Source organism: Salvia splendens, chromosome 4, assembly GCF_004379255.2.
Source record: "Salvia splendens isolate huo1 chromosome 4, SspV2, whole genome shotgun sequence".
Classification (NCBI taxonomy): domain Eukaryota; kingdom Viridiplantae; phylum Streptophyta; class Magnoliopsida; order Lamiales; family Lamiaceae; genus Salvia; species Salvia splendens.
Window position 1 is genome coordinate 39,876,194 of NC_056035.1, and position 18,089 is coordinate 39,894,282.

Here is an 18,089-nt window from a genome sequence, read left to right on the forward strand (position 1 = left end):
CTGTGCCGAGACAGGTGCCGAGCTGTGCCGAGACAGGCGGCCGAGGTGCCGAGCCAGGCGGCCGAGACGGTCGGCCGAGGTGCCGAGCCAGGCGGCCGAGGTGCCGAGCCAGGCGGCCGAGACGGTCGGCCGAGGTGCCGAGCCAAGCGGCCGAGACGGTCGGCCGAGGTGCCGAGCCAGGCGGCCGAGACACCGAGCCAGGCCGAGACGCCGATCCTTTTTCCGAGCTTTTTCCGAACCTTTTCCGAGCCAAGTGAGCCGTTGCACAGTAAGGGTATGCCAGGAGTTTGAGTGTTGTGTGTGTGTCGTGTGCGCGTTTTGAGTACGTCGTATGCGTGTCGGGTGCGTGCGGGGTGTGTTTTCGGGCGTGTCTTTGTGTGTTTGGCTTATGAGATGTTGTTAAGTGTGTGTTCGTGTAACGTGCTAGATGTTGAAGTCGTCCACGTAGGAATCATGCATTGTCGTTTAAACATCGTCTACCCTGACTCTAATCATGATTTATTTATCTTTCAAAAGGGTGATCTTTTTCGAGGAAAGTGTGGTTGAAGGGAACTGTTTTAAAAGCTAAGCAATCGAGGTGGGCTTTTCTACCCTACTTTTATGTGGGTTATCTTTAAATACGGACTTTGTTCCGGAAATGTTTATGGAGGTGAACTGTTTGTCTTGCCAATTGTTTTGTTTTGAAACCTATCTGAAGTGGTTTACCACATATGTTTAATCGAATTCGGGTCTGTTGGGCTGCGAACCCTCAGGCTAGTGTACACGAGACCGGGAGCCATCTGAGAGCAAGTTGGCCGGTCTAGTTGACCTGGGGTGTGGCCACGCCCCTTGTCATGGTTGGATCAGATAGTGTATGATAGTGGGAATAAGGGTGGCAATATCTGAAAATGACTGCGCAGTCGAATTTATGAAATATATTTTGTGTACTTGGGTTACTTTCTTACACTTAAAACCCCAAGGTTACACTGATGTGGCATGACAAACTATGATTTTGGCGTGTGTCCACTGAGTGCAATAAGTACTCAGCCCTGCATGTTGTTTTCTTAATGTGCAGGTTGAGCGGCGATGGGGATGACGGATGTTGAGCAGTGAAAGCCAAATGAGTGTTTTTACTTGGTCTTTTGGATGGTGTCGTGTCGTCATACCCGGCATCATCTGTCTTTTGGTCTTTTTCGCTGCTTTGTAATCCGATACATTGTTTTTATTTAACTCTGTTTACATTAACTTTAGAAATGTCTTCTTAGTACAATGTTTGAAGTGAACTTCTTTTTAATAAATGCTTTTGGGTCAAATATTCCTGTTCTCCCCTTTCTTCCCCGCTTTTTTTTTTCCTCCCCTAGTCGCGGTCCACCGTACTTCCTATCCTTAGGAAATGCGGGCGTGACAGAGTGGTATCAGAGCCTAGGTTTTCTCTTTCTGCTCTGGACCCAAAAAAAAAAAAATTCTTTTTCTGACTGGAGTAAGTTTTCAAAAGTGTCATTGGCTCAACATCCGACTCATCGCACTCAACCTGAAATGAGGTAATGAAAATTTCGAAATTTTGGAAAGTATATGGAAGTGGAGGAAATTGTGATTTTGGTGTTGAAAATGATTTTTATGTAAAGTTTAAGTAAATGTTGAGACATGTGGAAGGGTACAACGTGAAGTGGAAAAGTTGGAAATTATTTGAGTTATGAACTGTTATGGTGTTATGAACTGTTGATGTATGATGAACTTATATGAAAGCATGTGGCTGATGTGTGATGATATGATGACGTGAATGTTGATGTGAGCTTTTATGTGAGTATGTGTTGGCCTTTTGAATGTTTGAACTTAGGCGTGATAGAATTTCACTAGTGCTTCTTGGACCTATGATAGATAAGAGCTTTTGGCCTTTGAACACCAGCGGGTTTGGGTTAGAACAGCGATACGTGCATACACACTCTCTCTCTCTCTTCTTCGGTTATGTACTCTGTTTTTATACGCGAGGCGGTTGTTTCTGTTTTTCTATAGATGGCGCGTATGTTCCGAACCCCGCGACGGAGTGATCGCGATAGACTTAGGGCACAGAGGGTGCTCAGGGATTATAGAGTGTACCGGAAGAAGGATCACGTACCGTTGATCGAGTTCGTGGCACACTTCGACACCCTCTGGAGGGCAGCTCAGGAGTTCGGAGTGACAGAGCATGACGGCATTGAGAAGCTAATAGATTTGCTTCCCGATAGCTGGAAGGAGTGGGCCGAAAGAACGGCGAGGAGGTACACGTGGCATGAGCCCGCTACCGACGACATGGTGGGTGACATGGCTGGCTTTCGGAAAGCCGTGTATTGTGCACTGGTGGACTCTCGAGAGGAGCAGCCCCCACAGGAGGTGGAAGAGAGGGTCGTGTATCAGGACAAGTATGTGAGCATGTACGAGGGTGAACAAGGGTATGAAGATGTTTATGAGGAGGCTCTGCCAGGGAACTCCGAGGAGGACGACGACGAAGACCCGGAGGAAGGGCCTATGGATGAGGATGATAGAGTCGTAGTCTAGAATTAGAATAGTTCGTTGTCTTTTCAGTTTTTGCTTTCAGTACGATCTACTCTTGGGAACAATGTTGGCCTTCTTTCTTTTAATGAGAATTTGGATTTTGATATATATATCCTATGTGTTGCATCTTATACTACATGAAGATTTTATAAGAAAATTTTGAGAAAGTGGTAATTTTGGATGAGAATTGTAGTAACACTTTTTGGATATTGAATCAGAATGCCGCCAAGACATGCACGCCAACCACGACAAGGACCCAACGTGGAGGCACCACCTCCACCACCACCGCCACCACCACCTCCACCCCCGCCTCAACAAGAAAGATTCATAGTTACGTTCTCAAGGCAGAATCCCCCAAAATTTGACGGACAAGGAGACCCATCCAAAGCGGAAGAGTGGATACGCGGCCTCGAGCGTATCTTCAGGGTCATGGAGTGCACAGATAGGGAGCGCATTGCTGGTGCTACCTTTCAACTGTCAGGTGCTGCCGATTACTGGTGGGAGACTCGGCAAAGAACTATGAATCCTGCCCGCCTGGAGGCGCTAACATGGGAGGAGTTTAAAGTAGAGATCGATAACAAGTATGTTCCAAAGACGTACAGACGGGCCAAGGTGGTAGAGTTCCACACACTAAGCCAAGGCCGAATGACTGTAACCGAGTATGACCGAGCCCTCGCGCAGATGGCACGATATGCGCCCGAGTTGATGGACACCGATGAGAAATGGGCGGTGAAGTTCCGGGCCGGGCTCAGAGATGAGATAAAGGCCGCATTGGCCTGTCGAGGAGAACTCTCCTACTCGGAGATCTTGACTTGTGCACTGGACGTGGAAGATGCACTCCCTAAGCCAAGAGTTGTGGCAACAACAAACGCGACACCTCTACAAGCTCAGCCGGGCCACCAAGAGAAGAGGAGGTGGGATGGTGACCAGGCTCAGTATGGTGGTAAGAGGCCACAACACATGAGGAACCCACCCTACAATGGCGGGAGACAGAATACTTTCCAACCGAGGGCAAACTTTCCGCCGAGGAACCCTCAATGTGGAAGGTGCTTCAAGTACCACGCCGGGGAGTGTCGAGACCCTAGGTGCTTCAACTGTGGTGGGAGTGGCCACTACATCCGAAATTGCCCAAACAAGCACATGGGAACGGGAACGAGACAGAACCAGCTAGGTTTCCGTCCACAATCCCAGGCACTACCTGCACCTCCACCGCAACAACGCCGCCAAGGATTACCATCGCAAGCAAGGGCCTACGCCTTGAAGGGGAAACAGCCGGCAAACGGGAAAGAAACCTTTGAGCAAGGAAACTTGGCAGGTATGGGCACACTTCTCAATATGCCTATAGTTGTCTTGTTTGATACGGGTGCGTCGCATTCCTTTATATCAACGTCTTGTGTGGATACTTTGGAATTACCTACTGTTAAGACCGAACCCACTATGAGTGTGACCTCACCGGTAGGCGGGGCTATAGATATATCCCGATCTTGTGCATGTGTGAACTTTGGAATAGGTGAACTCAGTTTAGTGGCTTATAATTTGCAAGTAATGACGATGGGTAGCGTAGACATAATCTTGGGTATGGATTGGTTAGCGGAGAACCACGTTACCCTTCATTGTAGAGAAAGGGAAATTTCGCTTGAAACCCCCGGAAAAGAGCCGATGAAGTTTCACGGAGTCCCAATGAGCCGACGCAAGTCCATTATCTCTGCGCTGCAAGCCACTACAATGATGAGGAAGGGATGTCCAGCGTACCTTGTTTATTTGAATGGGGAGGAGAAGAAAGACAGGAAGATAGAAGATGTGGCGATAGTGAGTGAATATCCCGATGTCTTCCCCGATGCATTGCCGGGACCCCCACCCGACAGGCAAGTAGAATTCACGATCGATCTGGAGCCCGGATCGGCACCAATATCCAAAGCACCTTATAGAATGGCGCCAAAAGAGTTGGAGGAGCTTAAGGTGCAACTGCAAGAGCTACTGGAATTGGGATTCATTAGACCTAGCGTGTCACCATGGGGAGCACCAGTGTTGTTCGTAAAGAAGAAGGATGGAACGATGAGGATGTGCATCGACTATCGGAAGCTAAACAAACTAACGCTGAAGAACAAGTATCCACTACCAAGGATAGACGACTTGTTTGACCAACTTCGAGGGGCAGGAGTCTTCTCTAAGATGGATTTGAGGTCTGGGTACCATCAGCTGAGGGTTCGGCGAGAAGATGTACCCAAGACAGCTTTTCGAACAAGATATGGTCATTATGAGTTCGTTGTAATGCCTTTTGGACTGACGAACGCCCCGGCAGTGTTCATGGACCTTATGAACCGCGTGTTCCATCCATTTCTGGATCGGTTTGTCCTGGTTTTCATCGATGACGTGCTTGTTTACTCAAAGAACGAGGAGGAGCACAAAGAGCACTTGAGAACCGTCCTAGCAACTCTAAGGGACGAGAAACTATATGCCAAGTTCAGTAAATGCGAGTTTTGGCTCAAGGAAGTAAATTTTCTTGGACATGTAGTAACTTCAGATGGAATTCGTGTAGATCCGGCCAAGGTAGAAGCGGTGCAGGAGTGGAAGTCACCTTCTACACAAAACGAAATCCGAAGCTTTTTAGGACTGGCGGGCTATTATCGAAGATTCATCGAGGGATTCTCGAAGATAGCAAGGCCAATGACGCAACAACTGAAAAAGGGAGTCAAGATGATTTGGACGCCAGAATGTGAGGCGAGCTTTCAGTTGTTGAAGGAGAAATTGACCACCGCACCAATCCTAGCTGTGCCGGAGCCAGAGACTGACTATGCGGTATATACGGATGCGTCGAAGGTGGGACTGGGATGTGTGCTTATGCAGAAGGGGAAAGTGATTGCATATGCATCGAGACAATTGAAGCCCCATGAACTGAATTATCCGACGCATGACTTGGAACTGGCAGCTGTGGTACATGCTTTGAAGATCTGGAGACATCATCTTTATGGAGTCCGTTGTGAGATATACACGGACCATAAGAGTCTAAAGTACTTCTTTGAGCAAAAGGAGTTGAACATGCGCCAACGTAGGTGGCTCGAGTTGGTAAAGGACTACGATTGTGGTATAAATTACCATCCGGGAAAAGCAAACGTAGTGGCCGATGCTCTTAGTAGGAAGTCTCAATCTCAGCTGGCCACCTTTCTTACTATCGAGGAGAGTATAATCCAAGAGTTCAGTAAGATGCGCTTGGAAGTGGTGAAAATGCCCGAGACTGTGGAAGGGATAGTAGCCACGTTGGTGATGGAACCCGACTTAAGAGCCAGAATTGTAGAAGCTCAACGGCGAGATACGTTACTAGAAAAGATTCGCTCAGAAGTGAGGACGGGTGAACTCGGAAATTTTCGTGAGGCAGCGGATAATGGTCTCACATACAAGGGAAGGTTGTGTGTGCCTAAGGATGAAGGCCTGAGGATGGAAATCATGAGAGAAGCACATGAAACCCCATACGCTGCTCATCCAGGGAGCACCAAAATGTATCAAGACTTGAAAAGACAGTTTTGGTGGAACGGTATGAAAAAGCATGTTGCGGCATTTGTGGAGAGATGCCTAGCATGTCAACAAGTAAAGGCGCTACACCAACGGCCCTATGGGAAATTGCAACCCCTCGAGATTCCGGAATGGAAGTGGGAACATATTGCAATGGACTTTGTGGTAGGACTGCCAAAATCCCAGCGAGGGAACACGGTGATTTGGGTGATTATAGATCGCCTCACCAAATCTGCCCATTTTGTGCCGGTTCGTGCCACTTATGGATCCGATCAGTTGGCTAAGGTATATGTACGGGAAATTATACGCTTGCATGGAGTTCCAGCGACAATCACATCTGATCGTGATGCTAAATTCACTTCTAGATTTTGGACAAGCCTGCAGCGCGAGTTGGGGACTAAGTTGAATTTCAGTACAGCGTTCCACCCGCAAACCGACGGGCAGTCGGAGAGAACGATACAAGCATTGGAGGACATGCTACGAGCCGTGGTGCTAGATCGAGGCGTAGGTTGGGAAGAAGTGTTGCCCTTGGTAGAGTTCGCTTACAATAATAGTTACCAGGCGACTATCAAGATGGCCCCATATGAGGCCTTGTATGGAAAGAAGTGTAGATCGCCACTTTATTGGGATGAAGTGGGTGAGAGAAGAATTCTCGGACCAGACTCTGTAGAAGAGATGATAGAGATTGTCCGACAAATCCGTGGGAGGATCAAGGAGGCACAAGATCGACAGAAATCTTATGCGGATGTTCGAAGGACCGAGTTACAGTTCGAGGTCGGGGAAAAGGTCTTTCTGAAAGTTTCCCCTTCTAAGGGAATAACTCGTTTTGGAGTGAAGGGAAAGCTGAGACCCCGATTTATTGGTCCATACGAGATTTTGGATAGAGTCGGCGTGGTAGCATACAGGTTGGCTCTACCACCAAGCTTTGGAAATGTGCACAACGTCTTCCATGTGTCACAATTGAGGAAGTACGTGTTTGACCCCACACACATCGTTCACCAAGAAGAGATGATGGTCCTAGATCCCGATCTAAGCTATGAGGAGAAGCCCGAGGCCATTTTGGACCGAAGAGTGCAAGAATTGAGGAATAAGTCAATTGCTTCGGTGAAAGTACGGTGGAGGAATCATGGAGTCGAAGAAGCAACATGGGAATTAGAAGATAAGATGAGAGAGAAGTTTCCGGAGCTGTTTGAGTAATCTAGGGAAATTTCGGGACGAAATTTTTTTAAGGTGGGAGGAATGTAATGTCCGTTTTTTTTAATTAAAGGGTGTTTGCTTTTTGTGAATATCTTGTTTAAGATATGGTGTGGTATGTTTTATTTGTTTTACATTATTTATGGGTGTGAATTTTTAGTTTATGGTTTTTGAAAAGCAAATTAATATCCTAATTAATAAATTAAATATCTCTCTCTCTCTCTCTCTCTCCCTCTCTCTCTCGGTTCTCTCCCTCACCCCACGATCTTCTCAACCCCCCCCACTCCCACAAAACCGATATCTTTCCCTTCCCAATCACAATCAATCATCGGTTCTCTCTTCTCCCTCACAATCTCAACACCGGTAAGCTTCCTCCCTTCTCCCTCTCGGTTTTTACCTTCTTCCATTCACTCCCTCTCATCATCTTCTTGGATTCCTCAAGGTGATACCCTCCTTCGTCGTGAATCGGAGTCGTAAGAGGAAGTAAAGCTTTTACACTACGTTGAACTATCCGGGAAAGGTAATACAAGGCCTCAACTCTCGTTTAATTCGAAAAACATGCATGTAGGACGTTTTGGGAAGGTTTAGATGCTGAATAGGTTTTGTGATTATGTGTTGTTGTCGAGCATGTTTTGTTAGTAACTGACAGTGGGTTCCGACCCCGTTTTGACTGAGCAAACGATCTCCTTTTGGTACGAAATTTTAACCGTATAAACTTGGATGTGTCTTCGGTGTGGTGTGTAAATTTCAGCTTCATTGGATGTCGTATGATTTTACTATGATTTTTGCAAGTAAACTGCGCAGTTCTGCGTGTGGTGTGTTCTGGGTGATGTTTTCATGTGCAATGGTTGGGTTTCTGAGTGTTGTGCTTTTGTGATGTATGTGGGTGTGTTTGGCCAAGAGATGGCTCGGAGGAATCAGTGTTTGGTTCGAGAGTTTTCGTGTGTGTTGGCCGAGAGTTGTTGGGTTCAGCCTAGGGCAGATTTGTGGAGAGTCTGGAAGGGATGATCCCAGGTGTTTGGGTGTGTTTTGGGATGTAGAATGCGTGGTGTGTTTGTCGTATAGGGTTTGAGAATCGGGGGTCAGAGGAAAAGGGGTGTAAACTAGGTGCCGAGCAGACGGCCGAGGTGGTCGGCCGAGGTGCCGAGCAGGCGGCCGAGATGGTCGGCCGAGGTGCCGAGCAGGCGGCCGAGACGGTCGGTCGAGGTGCCGAGCCGGACGGCCGAGATGGTCGGCCGAGGTGCCGAACAGGCGGCCGAGACGGTCGGCCGAGGTGCCGAGCCGGACGGCCGAGATGGTCGGCCGAGGTGCCGAGCTGTGCCGAGACAGGTGCCGAGCTGTGCCGAGACAAGTGCCGAGCTGTGCCGAGACAGGTGCCGAGCTGTGCCGAGACAGGTGCCGAGCTGTGCCGAGACATGTGCCGAGCTGTGCCGAGACAAGTGCCGAGCTGTGCCGAGACAGGTGCCGAGCTGTGCCGAGACAGGTGCCGAGCTGTGCCGAGACAGGCGGCCGAGGTGCCGAGCCAGGCGGCCGAGACGGTCGGCCGAGGTGCCGAGCCAGGCGGCCGAGACGGTCGGCCGAGGTGCCGAGCCAGGCGGCCGAGACACCGAGCCAGGCCGAGACGCCGATCCTTTTTCCGAGCTTTTTCCGAACCTTTTCCGAGCCAAGTGAGCCGTTGCACAGTAAGGGTATGCCAGGAGTTTGAGTGTTGTGTGTGTGTCGTGTGCGCGTTTTGAGTACGTCGTATGCGTGTCGGGTGCGTGCGGGGTGTGTTTTCGGGCGTGTCTTTGTGTGTTTGGCTTATGAGATGTTGTTAAGTGTGTGTTCGTGTAACGTGCTAGATGTTGAAGTCGTCCACGTAGGAATCATGCATTGTCGTTTAAACATCGTCTACCCTGACTCTAATCATGATTTATTTATCTTTCAAAAGGGTGATCTTTTTCGAGGAAAGTGTGGTTGAAGGGAACTGTTTTAAAAGCTAAGCAATCGAGGTGGGCTTTTCTACCCTACTTTTATGTGGGTTATCTTTAAATACGGACTTTGTTCCGGAAATGTTTATGGAGGTGAACTGTTTGTCTTGCCAATTGTTTTGTTTTGAAACCTATCTGAAGTGGTTTACCACATATGTTTAATCGAATTCGGGTCTGTTGGGCTGCGAACCCTCAGGCTAGTGTACACGAGACCGGGAGCCATCTGAGAGCAAGTTGGCCGGTCTAGTTGACCTGGGGTGTGGCCACGCCCCTTGTCATGGTTGGATCAGATAGTGTATGATAGTGGGAATAAGGGTGGCAATATCTGAAAATGACTGCGCAGTCGAATTTATGAAATATATTTTGTGTACTTGGGTTACTTTCTTACACTTAAAACCCCAAGGTTACACTGATGTGGCATGACAAACTATGATTTTGGCGTGTGTCCACTGAGTGCAATAAGTACTCAGCCCTGCATGTTGTTTTCTTAATGTGCAGGTTGAGCGGCGATGGGGATGACGGATGTTGAGCAGTGAAAGCCAAATGAGTGTTTTTACTTGGTCTTTTGGATGGTGTCGTGTCGTCATACCCGGCATCATCTGTCTTTTGGTCTTTTCCGCTGCTTTGTAATCCGATACATTGTTTTTATTTAACTCTGTTTACATTAACTTTAGAAATGTCTTCTTAGTACAATGTTTGAAGTGAACTTCTTTTTAATAAATGCTTTTGGGTCAAATATTCCTGTTCTCCCCTTTCTTCCCCGCTTCTTTTTTTCCTCCCCTAGTCGCGGTCCACCGTACTTCCTATCCTTAGGAAATGCGGGCGTGACATCTTAACTACTATTTGAGCACTATTTGAGGGCCCCACTGTCCTTTTTTCCTCCATCTCTTAACTAAGAGACGGAACCTGCAACGCTCCGTCTCTTAACCGTCTCTATACCGTCTCTTAATTACTATTCATTCAATTTAATTTATATTTTTTTTTAAAACCCAATTCAATTTAAACAAACACACTTTATTAAAATTAAAACAATATTACAACTTAACATTAAAAAAAACGAAGACATAATTAAAATTCTAAAAAAATAAAAATGACATAATTTAATCTTCTCCGCCAAAGTTTTCCCAAATGTGCTCAATTAGATCCTCTTGGAGTTGGGTGTGGGCGCTAGAGTCGCGTGTCCTTGCCCGAATAGCCAACCGTTCTTGTATAGATGGATGCGCTCCACTTCGCGGCGGACTACTTGCGGTTGAGCTTCCGGGGGATTCGGGGTCGAACCAATTTCCGGCATCGGGTCCTTCGTCTCGGACAATCATGTTGTGCAAGATTATGCACGTATACATGATGTCGACCATGCTCTCCATGAACCACGAACGAGCCGGGGCTTTGATGATGTTGAAGCGCGCTTGGAGAACCCCGAACGCCCTCTCCACATCCTTGCGCGCAGCCTCCTGCTTCTGCGCAAAAAGAGCCTGCTTTGGGTTCGCTGGCCTGCCGCACGTCTTCACGAAGGTCGGCCACTTCGGGTAGATGCCGTCGGCGAGATAGTACCCCATTTTATACCGCCGGTTGTTGGCGACGAAGTTGATGGCCGGCGCTTTACCATCCAAAACTTCGGTAAAGAGGTCGGACTGTTGGAGCACGTTTACGTCGTTGTTCGAGCCAGGGACCCCGAAGTACGCGTGCCAGATCCAAAGTCGGTAGTCGGCAACGGCCTCGAGTACAACGGTTGGGTGGGTGCCTTTGTGGCCGCTCGTGTAGGAACCCCTCCAAGCCACCGGGCAATTCTTCCATTGCCAGTGCATGCAATCGACACTGCCAAGCATCCCGGGGAATCCGTGCACTTGTTCGTGCAGGTTGAGGAGGAACTGACAATCCTCCGTGGTTGGCCTCCGGAGAAATTCGTCACTGAAGGCTGCCCGGACGCCTCTGCAGAAGTTGAGCAAGCACAAGCGCCCAGTGCTGTCTCCGATGTGCAGGTATTCGTCGAATATGTCGGCCGTTTGTCCAGTCGCAAGCTGTCGGATGGCTGCAGTACATTTCTGCAGCGTCGTGTGGCTGGGACGACCGACCGCGTCGAACCCTTCTCGGAAGAACTCCTCCCTGGCCGCCAAAGTATTCGCTATGTGGAGAAATAGCGGTTTCCGCATGCGGAAACGGCGACGGAAATAGGTATCTCCCCAAATCGGGTTATCGCAGAAGTAGTCGCGTACTAACCGTACGGCGGCTTCCTCCCGGTTCCGATTGATGTACTTCCGGGAGCGTCGTGGGGGTGGTGCGGCTTCCTCCGCCTCTCGTCGTCGATCTTCTTCGAGTGATTGTTCCATTAATTGGCGCATTTGCTCAAAAGGATCCATTTGTTTGAGTTGATTGAAGATGGAAATTGGAGTGATAGAGAGGATTTGAGAGGAATAGATGTGTGTTTGTGTTTGAAATGAGTATGGAATAGAATTATTTATAGAGTAAAAAAATAAAAATTTAAAAAATGAAAATAAATATTTAACGGTAATATTACCGTTTGAAAAAATTTTTTTTATTAAAAATCGTTTTTTTTTAAAAAAAAATGAATTATTGCGTCATCAGTGACGACGCCCACTCGCGGGCCAGCGAGTGGGCGTCACGCACGCATGGGGACGTGCCACGTGTCTCGGGCGCGTGGCGAGACAGCTCGTCTCGTGTCTCTCCGAGACGAGCTACGCGACGAGACGGTCGCGAGCTGGAGACGAGATGGCCGCTGCAATGCGTCTCGCGGGGGTCTCGTCTCTCCGAGACGAGACGCGAGCCCGGCGCGAGACGCGTTGTGGATGGTCTTATTATTAATATGGCGAATAAAGAAAGTCTTTAATTATTTTCAAGTAACTATATAATATTTGTTTTATCACACCTTCATAATTAGTTTATGAATTTGAAATCTAACAATATTTTTTAAATACTTTTATTGGCGTCTTGAATTTCACAATGAAAATTCTATGCATATTATAAAAATACGGATGTAGTGAATCTAGTGATTTCAAATCTTATGTTATGTATTTTTTTTTATATTTTCTAGGTATCTAAATTTAATATAGATAATAACGAAATGAATTCAGGAACATTTTTGAAATTAAATTTACTATGTTTTTTAGAGCATAGAATTTGAATTGAATTTATTGATATTATAATATGATGTATACAATAAAAATTAAATTATTGGGGCCCATGGACACCTCAACCTCATAAACCATAGTGGTCCCGCCCCCGGTTCTTGTGTTCAACTATTCAAGATCAATGTTGAGATTATTCAAAATTGATTTATTCCGAGTTTATGAAGAGTATTAATCATACTTAAATTGGCTTAGAATGATGCCACATTGCCACTCGAGTAAAGTGCTTTTACACTCTGTTGCGAGCATAGATAACAGTTTGACCACTACAAAAATGAAGATAAATCATGTAGTAGCATAAAATGTGAATTCCAACTATAAAACCAACTTACTATCCATGTGCATATATCAGCCTAATTCGAGAAATAAAAACACAAGCAACCATCAAAACCATAGCTTTATTTCTTAGTTCTACAAGTTCCTAACGTAGACGATTGTACACAAAAAGGAACCAATTGAGATTCAAGGGCCACACCATCTCATCTCCGTGTGCTCATTTGGAGGCCGATTCCCTAACCAGGAACTCGTCTGACTCAGTCTCGCTCACCAGCTTCTCACTCTCGTCTCCCTTCCCTCCATCGACACTCTGCGACCCCGTCAACCTGGCCAAGACGACGAACGACATCCCTCCGAGGATGTTGTTCAAGCACCTCAACCCAACCACCGAGGTCTTGAAAACAGCAGGCGGAACTCCCTTAGCTAACAAGAACTCAATCCCATTCAACGTCTGGTATCTGAGATTGCTGCTGACGCCCATGTGGATCGCCCAAGTGATGGCGTTCAAAACCATTGGCGGAGCCTTGTTTGGCGTCTCGAAAGTGGGGTCCATCTTCTTCCTCATCTTGATCAGCCCGTTCGAAAGAGCAGTGCCGAGTAATCCAGCTGCGAACCCAACACCTGCAAACAGAGTGCCTTTGTACACGAACGTGCCCAGCCTACTCATCAAGCTATAAGCCCCGGGTTCAAACATGTGGCTCGTTGGAGAGCTGGCGAAAATGCCGGGCAAGGACACGCTTGCTGAGGACATGGTCGGGGCCAGGAGATACATAAGCACGAAATTCATAATGGAACCAACAACAAGGGTGGAAAACACGAAATCCAGCTCGTTAAGGCCGAAATTCGGGCGTGAAGCCATGTCTCCTAAACAGCAAGCACTAACACCAACCAACTCTTCCATGAGGACTTTGAAAGGGAACTGCGGATCAGCAGCAACCCTAGATCTCCATCCATTGAGAAAAGCCCCAATCGGTCCAAAACTACCCGACGAATTGGATTCATCGGAATCCCCTCCACCACTGCTCCACCCTCCATTTCCACCTCCACCACCACCACCACCACCTCGTCCAACGCCTATATCTCCGCCACCCCCAGCACACGGTGGATGAAATTTACTATGCAGATCAAGGCTCCCTATCAAATTTCCACGGCATTTCAACGAGGGAAACGAGACTGAAGTATTATCGGCGAGTATTAGGGCAGAATCTCGACTACCGCTAGGGCGGCCGTAGCTACCAGCAAGAGGGGAGAAGCGAAGCTGAGACATCGCCGCCATCTTTTATCCCTGAGAAAACTGCTAAACCTAATCGGATCAAGCAGATCACTCGTCCTAAACAGTAGAAACAAAACAAATCAAATCTCATATAGCAGGCGATATAAATTAACTGCACAAATCCAGTAAAATCAGGATCTTTAGCATAGAAATGCATGCGGATTAACACATAAAAGCGGAGATCATCAACTTCAATATCTAAAACCCTAATTTACACAAAAATAAAATCGATTTCCGAGAATCTGATTCAGCACCAGCTTACTCTAAGTTCACAATATTTAATTAACAAAAAAATAAAACCATTTGCAGTGACATCACAAGCATAGAGAAAACATTTTATGAATCATACCTAAGCAAGAATTCTCAGTAAAATAATATTACAACGTGCGGGAAAATGGGAAAGGGGTAATCATATGAAATGAACCTTGGATTTTGAAGAACACAGCAACACTTGTTGAGAGAGGTGAGAGAGAAAGGTGCTGTCACGTTTTTATATAGCGGCCCGCTACTTTTTTGGCCAACTCACCTAACTATGAAATCAAACCGAGTTAATCGATATGTTTTGCGATTTTTAATTTTCCACATTGGATTTCGTATTTTGTGTATCCACGAATGAAACTCAGCAATCAATGAAATCAAATATCAATCGTCCACGTTATTAGTTTCATTTTTGTTTTTCAGATTATAATAAAGTTAAAAAAAACAAACCATATTCTCCATTTGACTGGATTTTAGATTTTCAACACGTCAGTCACATTTCACTGCCGTGCTGCAACAGAACTATATTCGTTGGTTTAACATAATTAAAGTAGTCGATGACATATATTTTTAAGATTTTAAATTTTGAACAATAATGAAGAATTGAGATTGAGTTATTAATATTGTGGCCGTTACAAAAATGAAGAAAAATCATGTACCATAAATGTGCATTCCAACTTCAAAACCAAATATCTCACCTTAATTCAAGAAGTAAAACTGATAGTAACAAATAAATCCACACTCTAATGCCAAATCTGCAAATCTGAACTGCCTAAACATACATTATAAGATATGCTTCGTATCAAATAAAATCGAGATGCTAATCAAAACCATAACTTTATTTATTAGTTCTTCAAGTTGCTAAATCAAACATTGTACAAGAAAGGGAACTAATTCAATAGCACAGCCCAAGTAAATTTGAGAACCAAGGATCAAACCATTTCATCTGCGCACTGGCAATCATTTGGAGGCCGATTCCCTAACCAGGAACTCGTCCGACTCAGTCTCGCTCACCAGCTTCTCGCTCTCGTCTCCCTTCCCTCCATCGACACTCTGCGATCCCGTCAACCTGGCCAAGACCACGAAAGACATCCCTCCCAGGATGTTGTTCAAGCACCTCAACCCGACCACCGAGGTCTTGAAAACAGCAGGCGGAACTCCCTTAGCTAACAAGAACTCAATCCCATTCAACGTCTGGTATCTGAGATTGCTGCTGACGCCCATGTGGATCGCCCAAGTGATGGCGTTCAAAACCGTTGGCGGAGCCTTGTTTGGCGTCTCGAAAGTGGGGTCCATCTTCTTCCTCATCTTGATCAACCCATTCGAAAGGGCGGTTCCAAAGAGTCCAGCTGCGAACCCAACACCTGCAAACAGAGTGCCTTTGTACACGAAAGTCCCTAACCTACTCATCAAACTAAAAGCCCCGGGTTCAAACATGTGGCTCGTTGGAGAGCTGGCGAAAATGCCAGGCAAGGACACGCTTGCTGAGGACATGGTTGGGGCCAGGAGATACATCAGCACGAAATTCATGATGGAACCAACAACAAGAGTTGAAAACACGAAATCCAGCTCGTTGAGGCCAAAATTCGGGCGCGAAGCCATGTCTCCTAAACAGCAAGCACTAACACCAACCAACTCTTCCATGAGGACTTTGAAAGGGAACTGCGGATCAGCAGCAACCCTCGATCTCCATCCATTGAGGAAAGCCCCGACAGGTCCAAAACTACCCGATGAAGGAGACTTGGATTCATCCGAATCCCCTCCACCGCTCCACCCTCCGTTTTCACCACCGCCACCGCCACCACTACCTCGTCCAACGCCTATATCTCCGCCACCCCCAGCACATGGCAAATGAAATCTACTCTGTAGATCAAGACTCCCTATCGAATTTCCACGGCATTTCAACAATGGGAACGAGATAGAAGTGTTATCGGCGAATATCAGGGAAGAATCTCGACCACCGCTAGGGCGGCCGTAACTACCCGCAAGGGGTGAGAAGCGAAGCTGAGCCATCGCCGCCATCTTTTATCACTGTAAACAAAACAGATTAAGCAGATCACTCCTTCTAACCCTAAACTGATTCTGAAAAGCAGTAGAAACAAATCAAATCTCAAAGGTGACATAAGTTAACTAAACAAATCAAGCAAATTCAAGATCTTTAGGTGAAAATCAATGCGGATTATTAACATATAAAAGCGGAGATCATAAACTTTGATACCTAAAACCCTAATTTACACATAAATGAAATCGATTATAAAATCTGATACATCACCAACTTAATTGAAGTGCAAAAGATTTAATAGACCAAAAAAAGTTTAATCTTTCGCAGTGATATCATAAGCATAGAGAAAACATTTTATGAATCATAACTAAGCAACAATCATCAATAAAATAATATTGCAACGTGCGAGAAAATGGGAATCATAGGAAATGAAGAAATGAACCTTGGATTTCGGCTGTTGAGAATCAGTGCATCACTTGTTGAGAGAGGTGAGCTGTCATGTTTTATATAGCGGCAGACAAATATTGGGCCCCTCTCACCTAATTCTAGCTCAATTTAAGAAGATAAATGGGCCTTTAGGCCCACTACTATTAAGGAGTAAAAATTAATAAAATGCGATTGTGATGATTTAATGGAGGGTGAATTTCATTTATCAAAATGACAAAATGAGTTGTTAAATTGTGAATGAATTGAGTATTAATATGAATATAACTTGTATTTCTATAAATCATTATTAGGTGTGAACATTTAGATTTTGAATTGATTTTTGATCAATTCAAATATATTAAAAATTAGAATTATAAGAAAATATAAGCTGATTTGAAATAGTATGCGAAAAATCAATTTTTTTATAACTAAATTCGAACTAGTTTTAAAATTTGAAATATCTGAAAAATATTCCAAAATCCAAAATATATTTTAATATATATTAGGATGAGATTATTAATTTGAACAAGATTATTAAATATCATTTGGATTTTAAATCAACTTCGAACCGGTGTACCATGACAAAATTTCTAATTTTGAAGATAACAAATGTATTTTGATTAAAGTCATAAAAGACAAACCATTTATTTGACTGGAATTTCAATAATTGTTGGGTTCACACGAAATTTCAATAGATTGTCAACACGTCCCATGTGACTGTCACATTTTTATGCTGAGATTTAAGGATGATTTCGCATCCATTTTCCATTTATGAGTTGATACTAAGATACATCCATTCTTATTTGACCAATTTAGCTGAAATCAGGCATGATTTCTAAAATTATGATTTATAAATTTTTGGAAAACAAAAATTGAAATAGTAGGTAGTTTGATGTAAATTTATAGATATATCTTGAATATCAGTTACAAATAATCAATTACAATATCTTATGAGGGATATTGTTATATCTAATTTTAGATGAATTACTAACAATTATTGCCAGCCCTGTGCACAATATAACTCGTGAATTATTTTCTTTAAGGAATTTTTTTGTTGAAACTCTAACTTGATAAACCCGTCTTTTTTTTACTAATCAATGAATAAAACACATTTACTTAATAAAATTATTTAACTCCTTTTGATACCAAAAACAGTACTACTAGAGATTTTGTTGCCTGGTGTTTTTATGGGAGCTATTGTGTTCATAATCATTAAATTGACATTTTGTAGGTGTATCATTGTTATTTGCCGTTTGTATCTATTGCAGGTTTGCAGTAATAGAATTTTAATTACGTGAATTTGAGCAGATGTATACTTGTTTCCATTTCTTAATCACAAAAGTAATATGGAAATGACATTGAAACCGAGATTGGTGGGCGCGGGAAAGTTACCAGAAACTGACTTTAGAAAAATGAAAAATCAAATGGACAGTGATACTTTACCTTAAAAATAAAATCTTGTAGTCTACTACTATATGCATATACATATAACAATAACTATTTAATACTCTATCAAGCTTAGATCA

General features: G+C 44.9%; 2 protein-coding genes across 3 annotated transcripts; both read right to left on the minus strand.

The window, feature by feature from the left end:
* Positions 1 to 12,603: 12,603 nt before the first annotated feature.
* LOC121800026 (protein RETICULATA-RELATED 3, chloroplastic-like) lies at positions 12,604 to 14,480 on the minus strand. 2 transcript variants are annotated; one of them, XM_042199569.1, is made up of 2 exons: positions 14,227 to 14,480; positions 12,604 to 13,934 (listed from the first exon to the last, which is right to left on the minus strand). In XM_042199569.1, the coding sequence occupies exon 2, from the start codon at positions 13,878 to 13,880 to the stop codon at positions 12,822 to 12,824; it is 1,059 nt and encodes a 352-aa protein (XP_042055503.1). In that variant the 5' UTR covers positions 13,881 to 13,934; positions 14,227 to 14,480; the 3' UTR covers positions 12,604 to 12,821. The 2 variants fall into 2 exon arrangements, with proteins under 2 accessions (XP_042055503.1, XP_042055504.1); XM_042199570.1 differs by having other exon boundaries at positions 14,302 to 14,479.
* Positions 14,481 to 14,956: 476 nt separating this feature from the next.
* LOC121800025 (protein RETICULATA-RELATED 3, chloroplastic-like) lies at positions 14,957 to 16,626 on the minus strand. The gene is made up of 2 exons (XM_042199568.1): positions 16,580 to 16,626; positions 14,957 to 16,166 (listed from the first exon to the last, which is right to left on the minus strand). The coding sequence occupies exon 2, from the start codon at positions 16,155 to 16,157 to the stop codon at positions 15,096 to 15,098; it is 1,062 nt and encodes a 353-aa protein (XP_042055502.1). The 5' UTR covers positions 16,158 to 16,166; positions 16,580 to 16,626; the 3' UTR covers positions 14,957 to 15,095.
* Between the last annotated feature and the right edge of the window lie 1,463 nt (positions 16,627 to 18,089).